Source organism: Elgaria multicarinata, chromosome 2 (genome assembly GCF_023053635.1).
Source record: "Elgaria multicarinata webbii isolate HBS135686 ecotype San Diego chromosome 2, rElgMul1.1.pri, whole genome shotgun sequence".
Taxonomy (NCBI): Eukaryota; Metazoa; Chordata; class Lepidosauria; order Squamata; family Anguidae; genus Elgaria; species Elgaria multicarinata.
Genome location: NC_086172.1, coordinates 23149385 through 23169019, shown reverse-complemented (window position 1 = coordinate 23169019; position 19635 = coordinate 23149385). Strand labels below are relative to the sequence as shown.

The 19635-nt window shown below is 47.9% G+C and overlaps 1 protein-coding gene across 4 annotated transcripts in view; it reads left to right on the top strand.

Moving 5' to 3' along the window:
* NRP2 (neuropilin 2) overlaps positions 1–19635 on the top strand; it is a 212830-nt gene that overhangs the window by 94063 nt on the left and 99132 nt on the right. For all 4 annotated transcript variants that reach the window (XM_063116131.1, XM_063116132.1, XM_063116134.1 and 1 more), the window contains exons 7-8: positions 1669–1824; positions 17485–17629. In XM_063116131.1, coding sequence (XP_062972201.1) covers positions 1669–1824; positions 17485–17629 — 301 coding nt within the window. The remainder of the gene's footprint in view (positions 1–1668; positions 1825–17484; positions 17630–19635) is intronic.

Here is a 19635-nt window from a genome sequence, read left to right as displayed (position 1 = left end):
GTAGAAGACTTGGCTTGACCTGCTGCCCCCTGAACCTTGATAGGCTTTCCAGAGGGCTAAGAGGGAGAGCTTGTGGCCACTTACGAGCCCTGTTGACTCTGGGGTGATCTAAACGAGCGGGACTCTCTTGCGTGTGTTTGGCAAGTACAGCTAGAATAATATTTATTCTGCTGGGGGACTGCAATGCATACCAGCAGCTGGGAACTCCAGCAGGAATCTACGACGGAAAGGCTTCAGCAAGGCCTACACAGAACCAATTCAGGGCAGCAAATAATTATGGATTGGATGGAGCACTGTGGGAAGGCAAGTGCTGAACGGCAGACACTGGAAGTTCTGAAAGGTCATTGCCTGCAGCAGATGTCCAATTCTTCATAGCAGAATTACCAGGCCGGCAGGCCTGTGACCTTTCATAATCTACATCACTAAGAAATTTCTGAAAAGTGTGGACTGGACATCACGACTTAATCTTATGTGTGAAAAAGACCCCCCCCCTCCCTCCCTCCCCCAACATAGATTGACCTCAGTTCCACCGCAAATGAGGCAAGATCTTGGTTTTGGTGAAGATTCTGTTGCTTGAGCTTTGGTTTTATTCAACTGTAATAAAGTCAGGGCCAAAGTTTCAAAGTCCTCTGCTCAGCTCAGGATTGGGGTTTCTCCTTCCCCTGACTCAGAAAAAGCTTTCTTTCACTACTGAAGTATGCCAGCATTTGCTTGATATAGACTTAGCAAAACATTGCAGTGTGTGTGCGTGTGCGTGCGTGTGCGGTACTCTATATGATTAGTTACTGGTAAAGGGTCACACAGCCTGCTTAAACTCAAATTACTTCCATTGCAGTGCAAAATAGTCATTTATTTATTTATTTATTGTATTACAGCTTCCAAGTAAGCCTGGAACCTAGTTTTGCTCAGGATTTTGTGAAAAGCATTGGGAGGATTTTATCCCACAAATGTTCACAGTCCAATCCGATGCGGCAAAGAGAGACAGGGAGATGGGGTGGGCAGTTCCAAAATGTGCGGCTCTCCCTCAATTGTGAAAACTGCAACTAAACCAGGCAAGCTGAAAACATTTCCTTCTATGGCTCACATGCTGCCACATCTAGGAATGTTAACTCAGCTGGTCTGAAAATTGATCCTATTAAGTTCTTATACTGGAACAGAGCTTAGACAGAATAGGCAACCCTAAACATGGCCAGTGGCAAAAGCTACAGCTGCGTCGCAGCGATCTGCTGAAAATGAAATACTGTCATGCTAATTTATACCAGCTGAGCAACCGATCCTCAGGTCTGCTTTAAGACCTACCCTCCTGGAAGCAGCTGCAGCCCAGCGCGGTGAGTCCTGCGGAATCCCCTTAGCACAACTCACCACTATTGTACACTGCTGGTGTCTCTCTGAGATCCACTGCGGTTCAGACGGGAGGCCAAAGTGGCCCATGTTAGAACGACACACTCATGGCAAGTCCTGTGTCAATGGCTTTCTAGTTCTCTCACCATCGTCGTATGCAGTCCTGCCCAGTTTGACAGCTGCTGGAGCTGCTTCGAGAACATTGTTATCTGAATGTACCTAAAATGTTCCAAGCAACAGGAAGATCCATTTTATTGCTGATCTTGTAACTCTCTTGCCATTCTTCTTTCATCCTGGTCTGCCCCCCCACCCCGCCCCCTCCGGTAGGTGGATCTTCGCTTTCTGACCGTGCTGACGGCCATTGCTACGCAGGGAGCCATCTCCAAAGAAACGCAGAACGGGTACTACGTTCGGTCATACAAACTGGAGGTCAGCACAAACGGCGAGGACTGGATGATGTACCGCCATGGCAAAAACCACAAAGTAAGTGCTTTTCACCTCCCTCCCCATATAATTCCAGATGGCAAACGGTTCTATTGATGGGGGAATGGAAGTTTTAAAATGAACAGGAGTCCATAAAGATTTTTTGGTGCTTTTTGGTTCACCGCCAAGATGCAAGACACGGCGTGTAACCCTCCCCCCCAAGTAATCCTTCTTACTTCTTGAGGGATGAGGAAGCAGCGTTCCTTGGAAAACCTGGCTGCCGTTCTGCTTTGCTCAGTGGAGGGAGAGAGTCTGCGGCACGTCTTTTGACTGCAAATGAAGGAGAAAATGCTTTCACAGCCCGTGTTTTTGGCCATGCAAGATTTCATTGAGCATTTATGGCCTGAGCCTCGTCCACATGCTGGGTTAACAATCACAAAACCACACGAAACGGCAGTTCAGGAGTTATTGAGGCCTGGAAAATGAAAGGGCACAAATCCTGAGAGGGGATCAGGATGTCCTAGAGAATAAAGCCCAGCGATAAATAATGAGGAGCAATTCGGTTTGTCAGGGATAGGGGATGTGTAGCCGCAGCAGTGGCTGGCAGTGATGCATCGAGCGCGCTGTGCTTGCGCCTATAAATATGGCTGTGTTGACCCTTGCTGATCCCTCCACCTCTGAATGCCTAGTGTGTGCTCAGTGGGGGCGGGGGGAGGCACTTGTTCTGGGCTCTGGGCAGGTGTGTGTGCGTTCAGTACGGAGCGCAGCTGTGTATAATAAAGCTGTAGCGGCTCCTGGGAAGGTTCAGAGCCGTCAATCATGGGCGCTTTTCTTCTGAACTGACCCTCCGTGCTCTGCTGCAGAATACCGTCAAACAGAAATGCTTGTCTCCGTGAACCACCTGAAGTCAAGGGGGGAGGAAAGTTTTTGAAGCCAGCCCTGAATAAGGCGAGGGCTGTTCATCAGGGGTGGGTTGGGAGGGTAAGCTTTGTCTCTCTTGCCAGGTCTCCCGGGAGAAGACACGGGCAATCGCTTGGGGATTTTGAGGTGCCTCTTCTCTTGCTCCCACCCGCCATGCCTGGCATCGCTAAGGGAAGCAGCAAAACATTCCAACCCCACCCCGGTTTGTATCAAGAGTTAGGGATGTGGGTGGGAAGTTTTTCCCTGACTACCAGAGGGAGGAGGTCTATCATTTCCATTCCTTCCCCACGAGGAAATAGGTTAGAATCTCCAAGAAGTGCTGTTCCTGCCGCAGCTGGAGATTTAGATAAAATGGCAGCACAGGCAAGGAAGAGGAAGCACAGTGTAGCTCTCAAGGTGAGGGGCCAGCCTCTCTACGAAGGCCCAGGTGTTGCTTGAAGAAGGGTGACCCCCTTCCCCGCCCCCCAAGTTCCAGTTGATGCCTGCGCTCGTGTTTTCAGTACTGCCTTGCCTCTGCCTTTCAGCGGCTTCTGGCCTACCCTTATGATTTTTATTTATTTATTATAAATTATTTTTAGGCCACCCGTAATAGTTAAATCCTCTCAAGGTGCCCTACAAGATGATAACAGTACAAAAGTACGCAAAAACAAATAGAATGCAGGGGGGGAATTTTATTAAAAAAAATACTATAAAAGCAGACAACCCCAATAAAACCTGCATCCCACAGATTATGGGAAAGCCGGTGAAAACAGGTAGGTCATCAGAGCTTTCCTGAGCTGAAAAGAAGGGGGCCTGCCAAAGCCGTGCAGAGCCACCACTGTAAAGGCCTCCTCTCCCTTGTGCTCACCAGCTGAACTGCCCTTGGTGGCAGGCAGGTGAGAAGGGCTTCTGCTGATGGCCTCTAGAATGCAGGCCGGCTGGTAAGGCAGACAGTGTTCCTTCGAGGAACTTGGACCCAAACCGTTTAAAGGCGTTAAAGGCTAAAACCAGCACTTTGATTTGGGCTCGGAAACACCCTGGCAACCAGTCCTGTTTTTCATTGGTTGCTTTGATTCCTTTTGATCCCTCAGTTTGGGAGTTTAAAATAACTCAACATGTTCAGGTGGCCGTGAGTTGGGTTTGAGCCCCTTCTGCAGGTGTTAGGAGATGTGGAGGGGATGCAGGAATGTGCACGCCTCCTCCTCCCCTCCTGACCGTTGCAGGTTTAATTGAAGAGAGGCTGTAACCACGTCCAGCTGAAACAACAGGGTTACAGTGCTCCATGAGGCTGTGCAGTGTTCCCAGTCGTATGGAGGACCGTAACCGCGTTCACCCAGATGCGATTATGGTCTCTCTTCCTGATCAACACGGGAAGGTCGTGGGGTGGAGGGCTGGCACATGCATCCCTGTATCCTTTCCGTGCTTACAATTCCGTAACACCTGCATAGGCCTTTGGCCTTTGTAGCTTCCTTTAATCCCCACCCACTGAGCCTAACGGCCTTTGTTTTATCTTCGCATACCCCAACATTTCCCATCCCAGATCACCTAAGAAAGACAGAAGGCTACTCAGAGCTCTCACCAGCAGCCCTTTCGATGAATCTGAGCCAAGTTTCATCTTCCAGCAGGATTCAGAGGGAGGTGATTCATGTGAGATTATATCTGCAGTGTTCACGGATCTGGAGAGCAGTTAAAAAACATGCTCAGGAAGAAAGGGCAATCAATTACTTGAGATTGTCACTTATAGGAAATTTGCCATTCACAGCGAACTGAGATGTGAGGTGGGTTTTGATCAGGCTTTCTCGGCACATCTGGTTTTCTTCTGTTTAACCCATCTGGCATGGTGTTCTAGTAATACTTATCTGGAGCAAATAGGTTGGAGCAGCAAGCAAGTCAATGACTTTTAAAGCTGATCCATCCCAGTTGGAGCCACCCATTGTTAACTATTGCTCCAGGAATATGCCCCCCCCCCGTTCAAAGTCCATGTGGAGGGCGTGCAGGGCTGCACATTTCCGATCCTGCCCCCAGTGTCCTGTCCCTACTGGCTCCACCCCTGACGTTCAGGCATTGAACAAGATAGGCTGAAGCGGGAATCTTTGAGCACTTGGCTTCCCTGTATGATTTGGGTTCTCAGTCACAGAGAGGACGCTTGACTGGAATCACGTTTTCTGAGCCAGATTGGGTTGTAGAGTGGTTGCAGAGGAAAAGCAGAAGGCCACCTGCCCTCAGTTGGGCAGATTTGATTGTTCTTCATCCATAAGAACCTAAGACGTGCCCTGATGATGGATCAGACCAAGGGTACATCTAGTCCAGCACTCTGTTCACACAGTGGCCAACCAGCTGTAGGCCAGGGACCAACACAGCAGGACATGGTGCAACAGCACCCTCCCACCCATGTTCCCCATCAACTGGTGCACACAGGCGTACTGCCTTGAATACTGGAGATACCACACAACCATCAGGGCTAGTAGCCATTGATAGCCTTCTCCTCCAGGAATATATCCAACCCCCTTTTAAAGCCATCTAAATTGGTGGCCATCACTACATCTTGTGGTATGAGTTCCATGCACTGTGTGAAGAAGTTCTTCCTTTTATTTGTCCTGAATCTCCCACCAATCAGCTTCATGGGATGTCCCCCGGTTCTAGTATGTTGAGAGAGGGAGAAAAATGTCTCCCACACCATGCATAATTTTGTACACCTCTATCATGTCTCCCCTGAGCCTCCTTTTTTCTGCGCTAAACAATCCCAGTTGATGTAACCTTTCCCTCATAGGGAAGATGCTCCATTGGAGGCTGGTGGCTCCAATGTCAGTAGGGCAGTGGAACCGCTCCGGGTTTTGGAGAGCTCCTTTAGAGTTCTGACTGGTTCTGACTGAAATACGGAGCGGGTCTGTTGCCCCACACACCTCGGAGCCACCAGCCTCCACTGTCTTCATCCCCTGCTTAAGCAGCCAGGCTCAAAGTAGCTCGACCATGGCAGGCTGAACACTGAAGGTGCTGGCTTGGAATGAGGTCTGCAGGGTCCATTATGTGGCAGCAAGGGGGCTAGTGGGTGCTTGTCTGTGGCAGCCTCTTGCACCCATTTTACAGCAGTTCATTTCCGGGTAGAATTCGTAGTGTAGACGGTTGTCTTTAAAGCTCTACATGGCTTGGCCCAGGATACCGAATGGACTGTGACCTCCTATAGCAGCCCGACTGCTCCCTGAAATGTCCTGGGGAGTCTCTTCTTTATATCACGTCAGTGGAGAAGGCCTTCTCTGATGGGATTCCTGAACACAGGAGGTGTGGTTTGCCCCTACTTGTTTCCTGCCACCTCGCCAGGGCTTTAAACATAAATAAAAATCCAACAGGCATTTGAGGACCTTCATGTTTTGGATCCCTTTTATCTGTTGACCTGTTTCTGTTTTGACTACTTTGATTATATTTAATTGTTTTGTTCACTTAGGCAGGATTTTGAAATTGTTGTAAGCTGTCCTGAGCACAGTAAATAGAGTAGGAGAGTGGGATATAGACCTTTCTGATCAATACATAAATAAACTCAAAGAATTGTATTCCGTATATGTATTATTAACGTGGGGTAGATTGCAGAAGGGACCCCAAATGCCCATTCTATGCCACTGGGCACTTTGTCTTTGCAGTTCGGATGCAGGAAAATGCAAAAGCATTTCCACTTGTGATAATGGCCTGAATGGTCGCTGGAGGAAGATACCTGAGCTTCTCCTCTCTCCAGGGGTGCTTTCCTTGGGGATGCTCCCAAAACGTCAGCATTTCATGCGCAGATTCCACGCAGGATGGCGTTGGGGTGTGCATGTGTGTGGTGTACCAGTGCAGCACTCTGCATAGTTCAAAGTGTAATAACTATGCCATGCCAAATAGATTTGTCAATTCTGCCGCAGTTTGACTTGGTGCCATGGAGTGCAGGGGAAGGGGAAGAGGATGGAAGAGGACTCTGTCAAATCCCACTTATGCACATATACGTGTGTGTGTGTGTGTGTGTGTGTGTGTGACCACTAGAGCCTGCAGCGAGTCCCTTCCCTGCTGAAGCTGTAAGTGGGCTCTGAGCCAAATTTAACTGGTACTAGTGACAGGTCAGCTAACATCTACATCTTCATGAAAGAAATTGAGAGAAAGAGAGAGAGAAAGAGAGAGCGGCAAAGAGGCAGAATAAGCTGCGTGTAGCAGAGCTGGAGAAGGAAGATAATATTTTATCCTGCAAGTAGAAAGCCTCTCCCCACCCTCAGTTGTTGCTGGCATTGAGGGAGGGGACATTTCTTTAGGCTGCAAAGGCGAGCAGACATCCCATTCCCTGGCTGCCGCCAGTGTCGATACAGTGCACCGAAGGCGAGGGAATAGGAAGACGTTGAATGAAGAGGGAGGATAAACAAGATTAAGAAGAGCTTATAGCAGTAGGGGATGGCGGTGTTGTCTTTCAGAAAGCGCGGGGAGGAGGCTGGAAAGGGGATGGCTGACCAGATACCTGGCCTGGGCTGGTTGAGCTCGCCAAACTTCTCCTTCTCCACGGCAACAGGAAGAGGAGAGAGTCCTTTGCACACCTGGACTGTAGTGGGCTACAGGGCTGCCTATTGCACGAAGGGCTGCCTATTTCACCAAGACACATGTGTGCAATAGGCAACCCTTATTTAAATTCGAAACACCATTCCTGGAGGGTGGCTTACCTGCATACATTGCAAAAAGTGGGAGGTGGTGAAAACGTTTTACAGGGTGGGGGAAGAAGAGAGGCGGGCAACGAGGAGGAAATCTCTCCCCGCCCACCTATGCTTCCTGGCTCTGTGGAAATGAATCCGGGGACAGCCTCTCTGTTCAAGGCCAGGAGTCTCCCCACACTCAGGAGATCTGCTCCTCTGCTCCATCTTGGGCGCGTTTCCCTGTAGTCTAACCATGAGCTCTCGTCTGGTTGAGCGCTCCTCATGCTTGGTCCCTGTTGGCTTTGGAGTTTGGGAAAGGGGACCCCCAGAGCTAAAGCAATCTGCTTCAGCTCTCTCCCATCTCCCGTTTTAGTACCTAGTACAGACATGCATGGGACACCCTTTTTACCCATAGAGGGAGGGAGGGATACACAGATCCAGAACTGGAACATCCCAAAGTGCTGAACATGGGTGCAGGAGGGAAACCAGCGGAGAGTTGAGACTTGAACTAGTTCAACTTCCTGACAGACATTGCATAAGACAGCCTTCCCCAACTTGGTTCCCTCCAGATGTGTTGGACTACAATTCCCATAATCCCACTATACTTTGTTGGTTGTAGTCCAACACATTGCTGTAAACCATCTTGGGAGGGCTTCCACCCTGAAAGGCGGCCAAGACACATTTTAAATAAATAAACAAAAACACCAGGTTGGAGGGCACCTGGATGGGGAAGGCTGACATAATGCAGTGTTCCATCTCTGGGATGTCCGAGAGTGGGGCAACCCAACCATCCTTGTGGGTAAGCCACTTACCATTTTATATGCAACAAACCCGTTTACCCCAAAACAGTCTCAAATGTCGGGGTTTGATTTGGGGGCCAAGGGGAGATGGGAAGTGCACCATATTTCTTTCGCAGGTTTGAAACCGTCTCTGTGGGCATTAACATTTTGGCATTTAGCAAATGTATTGGGCTGTGTGGCGCATACAGAACTAAAGTGACATTTCCAAGGCCAGCAGCTATGTTGGTGTTTCAATTGCTTTGGATTAAATTAGTTCACTCTGTGCCTCACTTCTTTGCTCTTTCTAAGAGATGAGGCAAAGATGAGTCTTCTGTGCGCTTTGAAATCTATTGGAGAGGAGAACAGTGAAGGGATATTGACAGGCACCTGAATAGTGGTTGTGAATTGCTAATGTATTACTTTTGTATCCTGTCGTCACTCCAAAGAGCGCAGAGTGGGATTTTGTCATCCTAATAATTCTACAAAGTAGGTTGGGCCAAGAGATAGTGACCGTCTGTGAGTTTCATAGCCAAGCAGGGATTTGAACCAAGGTTCCCCAAACCTAGCCCTCTAGTCCAGGAATGCACACCCTGCTCTACATTGTGATTTAGTGGGGCATAGTAGAAGTGGATGGTGCCCCAACATGCTTAACAACTCCCCACTTTTTGCTGTCTGCCTGGGACTACAAAACTTGGGAATTTCTAACTACCTGGCAGCCTACGATATGGCCAGTAGACTGCATTTGACTTGGTGGGTCCCCATTGGTGCAGGCCTGATCTAGTCACTACTCCACATTGGATTAGTGAAATAACTATTCCTGTAGAGCAGGCTCCCTCAACCTCGTGCCCTCCCGATATTTTGGATTACAACCCCCATCGGCTCCAACCAACACAACCGATGGTCAGGGATGATGACAGCTGTAATCCAAAATATCTGGGACTGGTCATGTGAACATAATCTTAAATTAGTTGCAAAGTAGGAGACTAGTTCTCTTTCACAATTCTAGGGCAGCTTTCCCTAACCTTGGGACCCCAGATGTTGCTGGACTCCAGCTGTCACTATCCCATTGATCATGGCTGCTGGGCATGATGGGAGTCGTAGCCCAAAACATCTGGAGGGACCCAAGGTTGGGAAAGTCCATTTTAGTGGATAAGGATTGATTCACATGCTACACTCAAGACACCCCTTTAACACACGTGGCTCGCTCTCACAGACCATGTCACCTAAGAGGAGGGGACCCATGCAATACTACAGATCAACTCAGGGATAGTTGTGGGCATAGCCAGTGCACTGTAGTATTGGGTGAGTTCACTCCTCCTGTAAGTAGATCACTCGCACGAGGTGTAAAGTGCACAGATCACCATCCATATATGATATTGGAATTAGTCCTAAGTCCACGCCTATTTCGTCTTTGTTTTTCCTTCTGAACCGTCGTGTGCCTGAAATTTCCCTTCTCCCCATTTGAAGTTCTGCCCTCTGTGTCAAAAAGATCATGTCTGCGGGCTTCCCTCCTTTTCTCCTTCATGCTTCTCCATCTGAAGTCTTGAAGCCCCAATCCTGTTAGAGTTTTCTGCCTCTATGGGGGTAACATAATCCTGCATTAAGTCTAAGGGGTCCAGGGAGGCAGGCCGAGGCACGCATCCATACCGGGAAATTTCTTCCAAACTCTCATCCCCTCTCCCCAAATACCACCCCTCTCCCTTTAACGGCCTTAGAAACTCTTGATGACAAAACCAGCGCTAAAAAACAAATAAGGCTGAAGGGGACTTGGGGATCATAAACCGCTTCTGGGCTGTAATGCTGTCCCCGCCTGTTCCCTTCGCTTCTGATGCTGCAGCTGGCAGGGCGCCCACAGCCGCTGGAACGAATGCAGCTTAAAAAACAGCCGCCCCCAAAATGCTGAGCTGACAAGGGAACACTTTAACACGAAGAGCAGCATGAGTTTGATTTACACTTGAGGAGAATTGGCGTGTGTGTGTGTGTGGGGGGGGGGGGAAGGATACACTCACAACAGCCAGCCACGTCATTTTCCACGCTCCCCTTGGTGTTTTTAAAGCAAATTAATGATGTCGGTCAGATTTTATTGATCATCAGGACATTTCTGTGTCAGGTAGCCAAAAACAGAATGTTAAATGTATGTACAGGGTCTTCAAGGCAGTTTCAGTCAAAACAGCTTTCCTTTCGATGCAAAGGAAGAAGTTTAAACAGATCAATGGAAAAACTATTAACAAATTGACATGTTTTATATTATGTCAGCCTTAAACACTGCCCCTCAACTTTGCCCTCCCACTTCCATGATGTAGAATTAACACCCAGAAAGAAGGTTTTTTCCCCTCTTTGCAACATCCAGGCAATGTGGCTTTCCGTCCTCCCAAAGCCTAACCAGCAACCCTGAGGGGGTCTTCTCTTCTCTTCTCTTCTCTTCTCTTCTCTTCTCTTCTCTTCTCTTCTCTTCTCTTCCCTTCCCTTCCCTTCCCTTCCCTTCCCTTCCCTTCCCTTCCCTTCCCTTCCCTTCCCTTCCCTTCATCACAAGATGCCCTGAGAATATCAGGAAGGGCAGAGGGCAGTCCTCTATTCCACGCACCTCCTCTTACCTCCTTGTGACCCACCCAGCTGAAATCTGTAAACCTGTTTTGCTGGCTTCTCGGGACCGCAGCTACAATGGAGATGTCGTCTACCTGTCAGGCCACATTACGTGGCTCGTGGGCTGGGTTCTCCAGAAGCCATTCTTTAACTGCTTGAGAGTGTCATGTGGCTCAAGAGAAGTCTACCCCGGAATGCCCCACTACAGCAAATGGTCAGAGTTAAGGGTAGGCAAGGTTTCATCCTGGCCTCCCTCTACATGGGTGTACACTTTAGGAACGGCCGACGGCCGACAGAAAGCTCTGGCGTGGGCTGGTCTGTGAAGTCACGAGGAGTCGGAAGCGACTGAACGCATAAACAACAAAACACTTTAGGAAAATAGCTTTCCATCAGTTAAGTATTTGACATGGCATAAAGGATGGTTGGGATGAAAGATTTCAAATCTGGACATCTGTGTGACGTTCAAACTTTTCATGCCTGTATGTTGAAAACACCGAAATTCTGAACTCTGCATGTTTTCCTTTAGTAATGTAACTTGGTGATGCGATGTGTGCCTTGGGAAGCTGCCTGTTTGCATTTAGTTCCAATAAAAACTAGGAGGCAGGATGTAGTGGGCTCTCAGCAATAGATCAACTGCAAGGGTTCCAGAAGAGGAGGAAGCAGAGCTTGAGTTTTCCAAACATGCTTTGATTTTTGGAGCCAGTCTGAGGAAACTTGAAACAGTCCTGATATCCAGAATGCTTTGAGCAGTAAGCCTGTGAAGATCAGATTCTCTATGGATTCTCAAGTTTGGGTGCCAAATACACTAGATTAGGAGCTGGTGGCTTTGTTTTTGTTATTTATTAATTTTCCCCTTCAGGAAGGCCGACTCCAACCAGGCAGAGACAGATAATACTCAAGTTACACTTCATACCAGCCTAATGATAAGTTAGGCTGGAGATGGTACGGTGGTCGCATTATGATACTTTTTAAAATTCCCCAATAGAGTGAGACATGAGATCGATGCGCCTGGGTAATATCGATGGTATATTACCCATCGATGCGCCCATCGATGCGCATCGATGCGCCTGGGTAATCGATGCTCCTGGGTAATAGCTGTTCCAAGCAGCTTCAAAAGGGGGGCACAAATGCCCCGGGGAGTGTCATGACATAATGATGGGACATCCCTCTCAGGGACATTGTATGGGCAAATGATGGCTGGTTGGGACAGCCATTGTTTTTTTCGGTACAATGCCCATGAGAGGGACAATGCTTTGCCACATTATATTACACCTAGGGCCTTTTGCAGCCCTATTTTGAAGGTGGTGGCGGCTGCAGCCAGGCTTTCTAGCTATTTGGATCTGCAAAAAAAGAAAAAAAGACAGAGGCTTTTTCCTTTTAAAGGCAAGTCTTGGAGAACTGCATTGCAAAAATTCATAGCGGTCTGACATCTGAAGGGTTCCAATCTTCACATTAGTCCAGGAGGTACCTATCAGGATAGTTTGCTTTGGAATATGTACAAGATTGAATTCCTCTGGCATCCCTACGTCTAGTTGGCAGACTTGAGAATTGGGGCTTTGCTAGACCTACCGGCTAATCTGGGCGGGAGAAGCAGCAACCCCGTGCTACAAGTAGCACTGGCTGTTGCGCCTTGCTAGACGTGGACGCGACGGGGGAAAGCAAAGCCCCGTTGCGTCTGCCATTTTATTTTTTTATTTTTTAAAGGGGCCGGATACAGGAACGCTCCTGCTTCGGTAAGGCCCTTTTTTTTTAAAAAAAACCCAACCCTTCTCCCCACTCCCAACCCTGGCAATGAGCACCCCCCTCTCCCGCCGGCTTTGTTTCCCCCCCATCCCCGCCAGCTCTGTCACCCCGCCCACCATCAGCTCCATCGCCCGCCCGCCAGCCCTCTTCCCCCCTGCCTCCAACCCCCCCACCTCCCCTGGGCTCCAATCTTCCCCCCCCACCGCTGGCTTCGTTTCCCCTACACACCTCCCCCGGGCTGCACCGCTTGTCCCAGCTAGTTGTGAGTAAGCGCGGTAGCCGGGAAAAGCAGTGGAACGAGCCAGACGGCCGCAGTCTTGGGTTTAGCCTGAGGCCACGGGTAATACCGGGCCAAAAGAGGTTCCGGTTAGCCCGGGCCGAAGGAGGTTTCAGCCCGGGCTGACCCCGGGATCCCCTGTGCATCATCTGGACACACAGAGGTGAGCCAGGGGTCAGCCTGGGCTGAAACCTCCGTCTAGCAAAGCCCTTGGTGAGGAGATGGTGATTGGGGAGGACTTCAGCAACAAATAGGGTGAGCAGTTAAGGCAGGCAGAGCTCCTTCAGCAAAAAAAAAAGGGGGGGGAATTTTGGAAGGTGAGGGTTATCCTGCAGAGGTTGGCTGGTGGGCCATTTGGACTAGCAGCGATGGGCACCGGGCAGGCCCTCGGGGGAGTTGAATCCACAATGCCCAACACCTGAAGAAAACTCCCTTCCTGGGCGCATCCTGAGTTGGGCAGGCTAAATATCAAGGAGGGTGAGATGTGGAGCACTTCGGAACCGAACTTAAGGAACGTGATCAAGATAATGTTGCAGGGGCTTTTTTTTAGTAGCCATCGCTCCTAGCTAAGGCACTGTTAAGAGGAGCAGCAAAGACACTGAAGCTGCATAGAATTTAAGAGATCATATTGTTGCCTTTTGAAACCCTTGAAAGAAATACTGCAAGCAATTCAGTTTGGATGTTGTGCTCTGTATCACTCTTGTCTGTGGAGTAGCAGGGAGAGTATTATTGCTCAAGAGACGGTGAAGCCCTGGATAACAACGGTTGCTCCCTGGCCTTTGAAATGGCACAGTGTCTAGGAGTTCTCTGTTTGATTTTTATTGCAAGTTACACATACCTAAATCCTGCAATTTCTGGAGGTAAGGCCAGGATAAGAAGAATTCTGAAACCTTTAGTCTTTGCCCATCTTTTTGGAATTAGGCACCTGGCTGAATCATGCTGTATCTAATGAATGTAGCCTGAAGTTGTGATGCAGCAGTAAAGTTGTTAACACTCCCTCCCCCCGCCCCCAGCTTTGAAATTAGACCCTTATCTGAGGGCTGTTGATCAGCCTTGCAGAAAGGATTGAAAAAGATGATACTCTCATAAAACTGCCCCCTTCCTCCGACTCTTATAAGGGTGTAAATGAGGAAATGAGAGTTGCCAAAGTTAATGGCACACTGCACCACTTCAGATAAAGAATTACCCCATATAACTTTCATGCAGCAAAGGAGGCTTTTAAAAAAAAATAGTGTGCAAACTAAGGAAATAAGTCAAATAAGGAGCAATCGCCATGTGGAACAAATCAGAGGAGAAGGTGGCTGAAAGGAGGAAAAGATGTGTGTTTGGAGAAGGAAGGGATTGAAGCAGAAGTTGAGAAAGCAGCAAAGTAGGATTAGGAGGGAAATTGGAAGGAGGGCAGGCGCGAAGGCCAGCCGGGTCTCTCTTGTCTTTGGTTCTTAGATGATATGCTGCAGATCAGCTTTGTGGGCTGACACAAAGCTGCAGGCTTTACTACAGTGTCAAAAGATATCCCCGCACTCGCACACAGGCTTGGATATTGGCACACATGAAGGCCACTCACAGCAGATACTGACGCTTCGAGGCCTCCTGCTACAAGAAGGGTATTTGGTGTCTGCTGAGCAAAGGAAAGGAAAGGGAAAAGGCTGTGGTGGTATCTGCTGGGATAAAGTAGGATATTAAAAACACATCAACCATGCTGTGTTTCTAAACGGTACCAGCGTGATATATATTCTTTGGATTAGCATTTCTGTTCCACTCTAAATCTACTCCAAATCCCAATTATCAACACAGATTTGCAGGCAAAGTCCTCCTCGCGACGCTGTGGCTTGACTCCACTGTCCTAAAGGCAAGAGCCTACCACTAAATGGGCTTGCTCCAGCTGCGGCATGGTGGTTAGCACTGAAAATTGGCCGCCGTGGGTTGTCACCGTGTTCTTCTGCCCCCACGAGCACTGTTTCTGTGAGTGGGTGCGCTGGACTCCCAAGAGAGATGCGCTGATAAATTCTCCCTGTAGGCGTTTAAGTTTTGTTAATAATAATAATAAAAATGTAATAATAGTATAATAATAATAATAATAATAATAATAATAATAATAATAATAATAATAATCTCATTTGAACAGGATATTGTGCAGAAGAGCTCCACTTCCCTGACAAACCCAGGGTAAAGAATTGCGGGTGTATTTTGTACTCCTCTTTCCAGTCCAATAGTGATATCTTCTTATACTCCTATGGTGTCTTCGATTGTAATAATTCTGTTCCATGTCTGTGCCTGGCTAGTGTCAGCAGTTGTCAGGGTCAGACATTTGCTGGGGCCCAGACACCAGTAAGGGGGCCCACTGTTGGCCCTTGCCACTGTCCTCTCTGCTAGGATGATCTCGTGGCTGTGCTTTGCCACCCACATTAGCAGCAGGAATGTGGGGTGTGGCTTTTATAACAGAGAAATGAGAGGAGCTGTCTTGGAGTAACAAACATTGCCCTGGAAACCTTTTCCCTGAATGTCAGATGGTTTTGAGATGTGGGAACGCAGTGATGAGGGAAGGCGCTTTGTACGTTCTTGAGGACATTGTTTTCCCATTTAAATGTCTAGGAAAAATATGGGACTAGGAGGGCCCACTGATAGCCTTTTTCCCAAAGACCCACAAAACCTGTATCTGCATGCTGTGATCTCTCGTGGTGCGCCTCAGTACCTCTCTTCCCACGCTTCATGCCGAGGAAAGGCTATCCCCATGCATTCTTGCAGAGAGCAAGTTCATAGAGAGGACACTGCACTTGTGATACATAGGCCCTGGAAAACTGTTTCTGCCCCAAGATGACTGAAGTTAATTGTTTCAAACCCAGGAAACATCTGTATTATCCCTTTAATGCCGATTCCCCTGGAATATGAGGGAAATGCCGTTGGATCTTCAAACAATGCCTTGTCTTGAATCCCAGGACTCTTAAGATTAAGTGGTTTAACTTTTGCTTTATGGTCAGTGCTAGTTAGACTCAGCTCTATTTAATCCAACATCGAAGAGATACATGCAAAAGCACATGTAAACTTGGCAGAGATTCCTGCACCTAGCAAAACCCATGCAAGAGAAAACCGTATGAAAACGGCATTGAAAAACAGGCGATGCTTTCATCACGAGGGCCTCCACCCCACCCCCAAATTCTGGCTTGCAGAGAATGTGTCCCAAAAGCAAAAACTTGAGTGGCCCAGGGTGGTAGTGGTAGTTTTCTTCCTAGAATTTCTTTTTGTCTTCCCTCTTGTTCCTTACATAGAACACAAAGCCTGAAACAAAATATGCTGACACTAACCCAAGCTATTAAAATAGTGCAAGGAATGGGGGGAACTGGTCCATATGGTAATTATTGATTATGGCCATCTGGTAAGACAGGAGTTTCTTTGAATAATACTGCAACATACGTTGCGCCAAATGAAGTCTTGTTAAAAATGTTTTTATTTTATTGTGTGTGTGTGTATTCATGTGACTGTGCATGGAAATGAAATGACTGCCCTGCTTCTCTTTGGAAAGATTGCTTCATATGTGGCAGAAACCGATGGATTCCAGTGATAGCAATATTCCCTTAATAATGAGCTGATTTGAATCTGCATCGGCAACATTTACAAAAGAGAATAATTACTACTTTGCTACGCCCATTTTGTAAATATTGAAACTGAAGTACAAATGCATAAAGTCAGTAGTTCAACTAATACTGCTAATTTTTGCTTGCATGCTCTATTTCAGGCAAGTGGGATCTAGATTTTAGGAGTGTTTTGAACATCTTGCACTCCTTGGAATTAAGCCAAGGTGTTTCAGACTTGTCCATCAAAAAACAGAAGCTCTTTTTATTTCATTGATTTGTCTGAGGTTGCATTTAAGTTGCTGTCCTAATAGAGTAGGACAGAGCCAAGGTCCCAAATGGCCAGAAAAAAAACAAAACCACATGTCGTGGACTACTCTTTGCCTTTAACAGCAGCTTGATCTCAAGATCTTCTTGAAGTGTGGGCACCACACTTCAAGAAGGATGCAAACAAGCTGGAGCATGTTCAGAGGAGGGCAACGAGGATGATCAGGGGTCTGGAAACAAAGCGCTATGAAGAGAGACTGAAAGAACTGGGCATGTTTAGCTTGGAGAAGAGGAGATTGAGGAGAGACATGAGAGCACTCTTCAAATACTTGAAAAGTTGTCACACAGAGGAGGGCCAGGATCTCTTCTCGATCCTCCCAGAGCGCAGGACACGGAATAATGGGCTCAAGTTACAGGAAGCCAGATTCCAGCTGGACATCAGGAAAAGCTTCCTGACTGTTAGAGCAGTACGACAATGGAATCCGTTACCTAGGGAGGTTGTGGTCTCTCCCACACTAGAGGCCTTCAAGAGGCAGCTGGACAACCACCTGTCAGGGATGCTTTAAGGTGGATTCCTGCATTGAGCAGGGGGTTGGACTCGATGGCCTTATAGGCCCCTTCCAACGCTATTTATTTATTTATTTATTTATTGCATTTCTATACTGCCCAATAGCCGAAGAACTCTACTGTTCTATGAAATCAGCTGGTGAATCTTCATGAAATGGAGTTAAACATCATCATCTGCAAATGTCTGTGGATTAGGGTGTTGTGAAAAGCATAGATGTTGGGGCCCTAAGTGAAAGGTTGGCAACCATAGGCCGTTGCCTTCTCTGCTGTTCTGCACCACCGTTTTGACTGTTGCCTTTATGTCTTTATCTCTTTCCTCTTTCCTCCCATCCTTTCTGATTTTGATTAGGAAAAGATAAATCTCTCTCTCTCCCCCTCTCCCTCTCTCCCAGGTGTTCCAGGCTAACACTGATGCTTCTGAAGTGGTTCTGAACAAAATCCATGCTCCCGTGCTGACTCGGTTCGTGCGGATCCGGCCCCAAGTTTGGCATAGTGGAATCGCCCTCCGACTGGAGCTCTTTGGCTGTCGGATCACAGGTGCGCATTTTCAGTGGTGCGTTCTTTGTTGAACAGGTTAGGACAGAAAGAGAAGGCACCGACCAAGCATGTCCTCTGCTCATGAATGTAGGACTCAAGCCATTGGCAGCCACTGTCACATGGAGACAAAGTCCTTCCCAGAGACATCTGCCATGTTCTGAGACAAATCCAGGCAGTTTAGGTCAAGAGATTGTAGAATTATAGGTTTGGGAGGCCTCCGTTTAGACCAGGAACATCGCCCACAAGCGGCATCCAGTCCACCAAGATTTCTCTGGAGAAAAGCCCCCTCCCCCCCATCCAGGACGGGAGCTGATATAGTGTAGTTTAAGCTACTTTTCTCTCTCAATTTCAGCCAGCTGTCTGCAATAGAGGGATAATAATAGTCACCCACCTTACAAAGTTTTTTCCAAAAAAATCTGTTCCGTTTCCAGGTGCTGTGCAATTGACACAGCTTGGATGTAAACCCAGTTGAGTGGAAGTGACGGGGGGTTGCTGACACGCAGGGTCCCTGCCTCTCTCTCTCTCTCTCTCTCTCTCTCTCTCTCTCTCTCTCTGTCTCTCACTCACACACACACACACACACACACACACACACACACACTCTTCTAGGCAAGGAAGAAGATCAACTAGAAATAGTGGTCTAGGGGCTGGAGACGTTGGCAGGCAGAGCAGGAAGTCATACACAAGCCTTTCCTGCCTGCCTGCCCAAGGAGACACCAGGTAGGAATTTATTTATTTATTTATTTTATTAGATTTATATGCCGTCCCATAGCCAAAGCTTTCTGGGCGGTTTACAAAAGTTAAAAACGGTGAACGTTAAAAACAAATATACAAAATTTTAAACCACCAAAAGCTTAAAAACAACAATATCCTTTTAAAACAACTATTCTGGGGTCAGTTAAAAAACAAACAAACTCCGCATATGTCATTAACTGCCTGGGAGAAGAGAAAAGTCTTGAAAGAGAAAAGATAACAATGTTGGCGCCAGGTGAGCCTCGTTGGGGAGATCATTCCATAATTGGGGGGGGGGAGGCACCACTGAAAAGGCCCTCTCCCTTGCTACCATCCTCTGAGCATCCCTCGGAGTAGGCACTCGGAGGAGGACCTTAGATGTTGAGCGCAGTGTACGGGTAGGTTCATGGGGGGGTGGAGGTGTTCCGTCAGGTATTGTGGTCCCAAGCCATGTCCACCAAGGAATGGCTGAAGGATAAGACCTTCACTGGGCCCATGGTGCATAGAGCGAGGGATCTGCTTGTCAGGAGGTGAGTTCTGGGCCTTGCAGTGCAAAAAGAGGGAGGCAGGGACTCAGGGGACCTGGAAAGCCCTGGCTGGGCTGCAGCTGTGAACTCCGAGGCAGTGAGGGCAGAGGGAGGAGCCGTTTGGGCTCATAGTTACAGAAGCACTTAAAACAATCCAATGCACTTACGTCAATGTTAAAAATTGTTATTAGGACAATCAGTCTGGGAGCCAAACTAGATGTGCCTTAAATGTTTTAAAACATGCACGTTGTAAAAAATGAAAATAAAAATGTTGGGGAGGTGGGCTGATAACTATCTCTGCCCTTGATGACTCACAGCGGAATGTATACATGGAATCCATTGAGAAGAAAGAGGTGATGTAAAAGTTCTCTAGGACTGGATGATCTCTGGTGCCCTTCCAATCATGGGGTGGGTAATGCTTGCAGCAGTTCAGAGGTTGGCAGATTTGTAACAGAGAGGGACAACTCACAGCGTAAGGACCCAGTTGACTCTTCAGTTTCTAGTGAGTGGTCAGTGATCATAATAGCAGGGGGAAAGTAAAATATTTTTTGTTTTTTCACATGTGTAAATGGGGAATCAGATGATGTTCATGCATGTGCCCACAAGGTCTGCCCCACGGACCGTTTCGGTATGGGCTGGTGATGTTGCGAAGCCATCCTAACTTGCTTCTTTTCGCATGGCAGTCAGACGCCTGAGTACTCTGACTTGTGGAGATGGCCGCTCTCCACTTCTTAGCTCTCAGCCCCG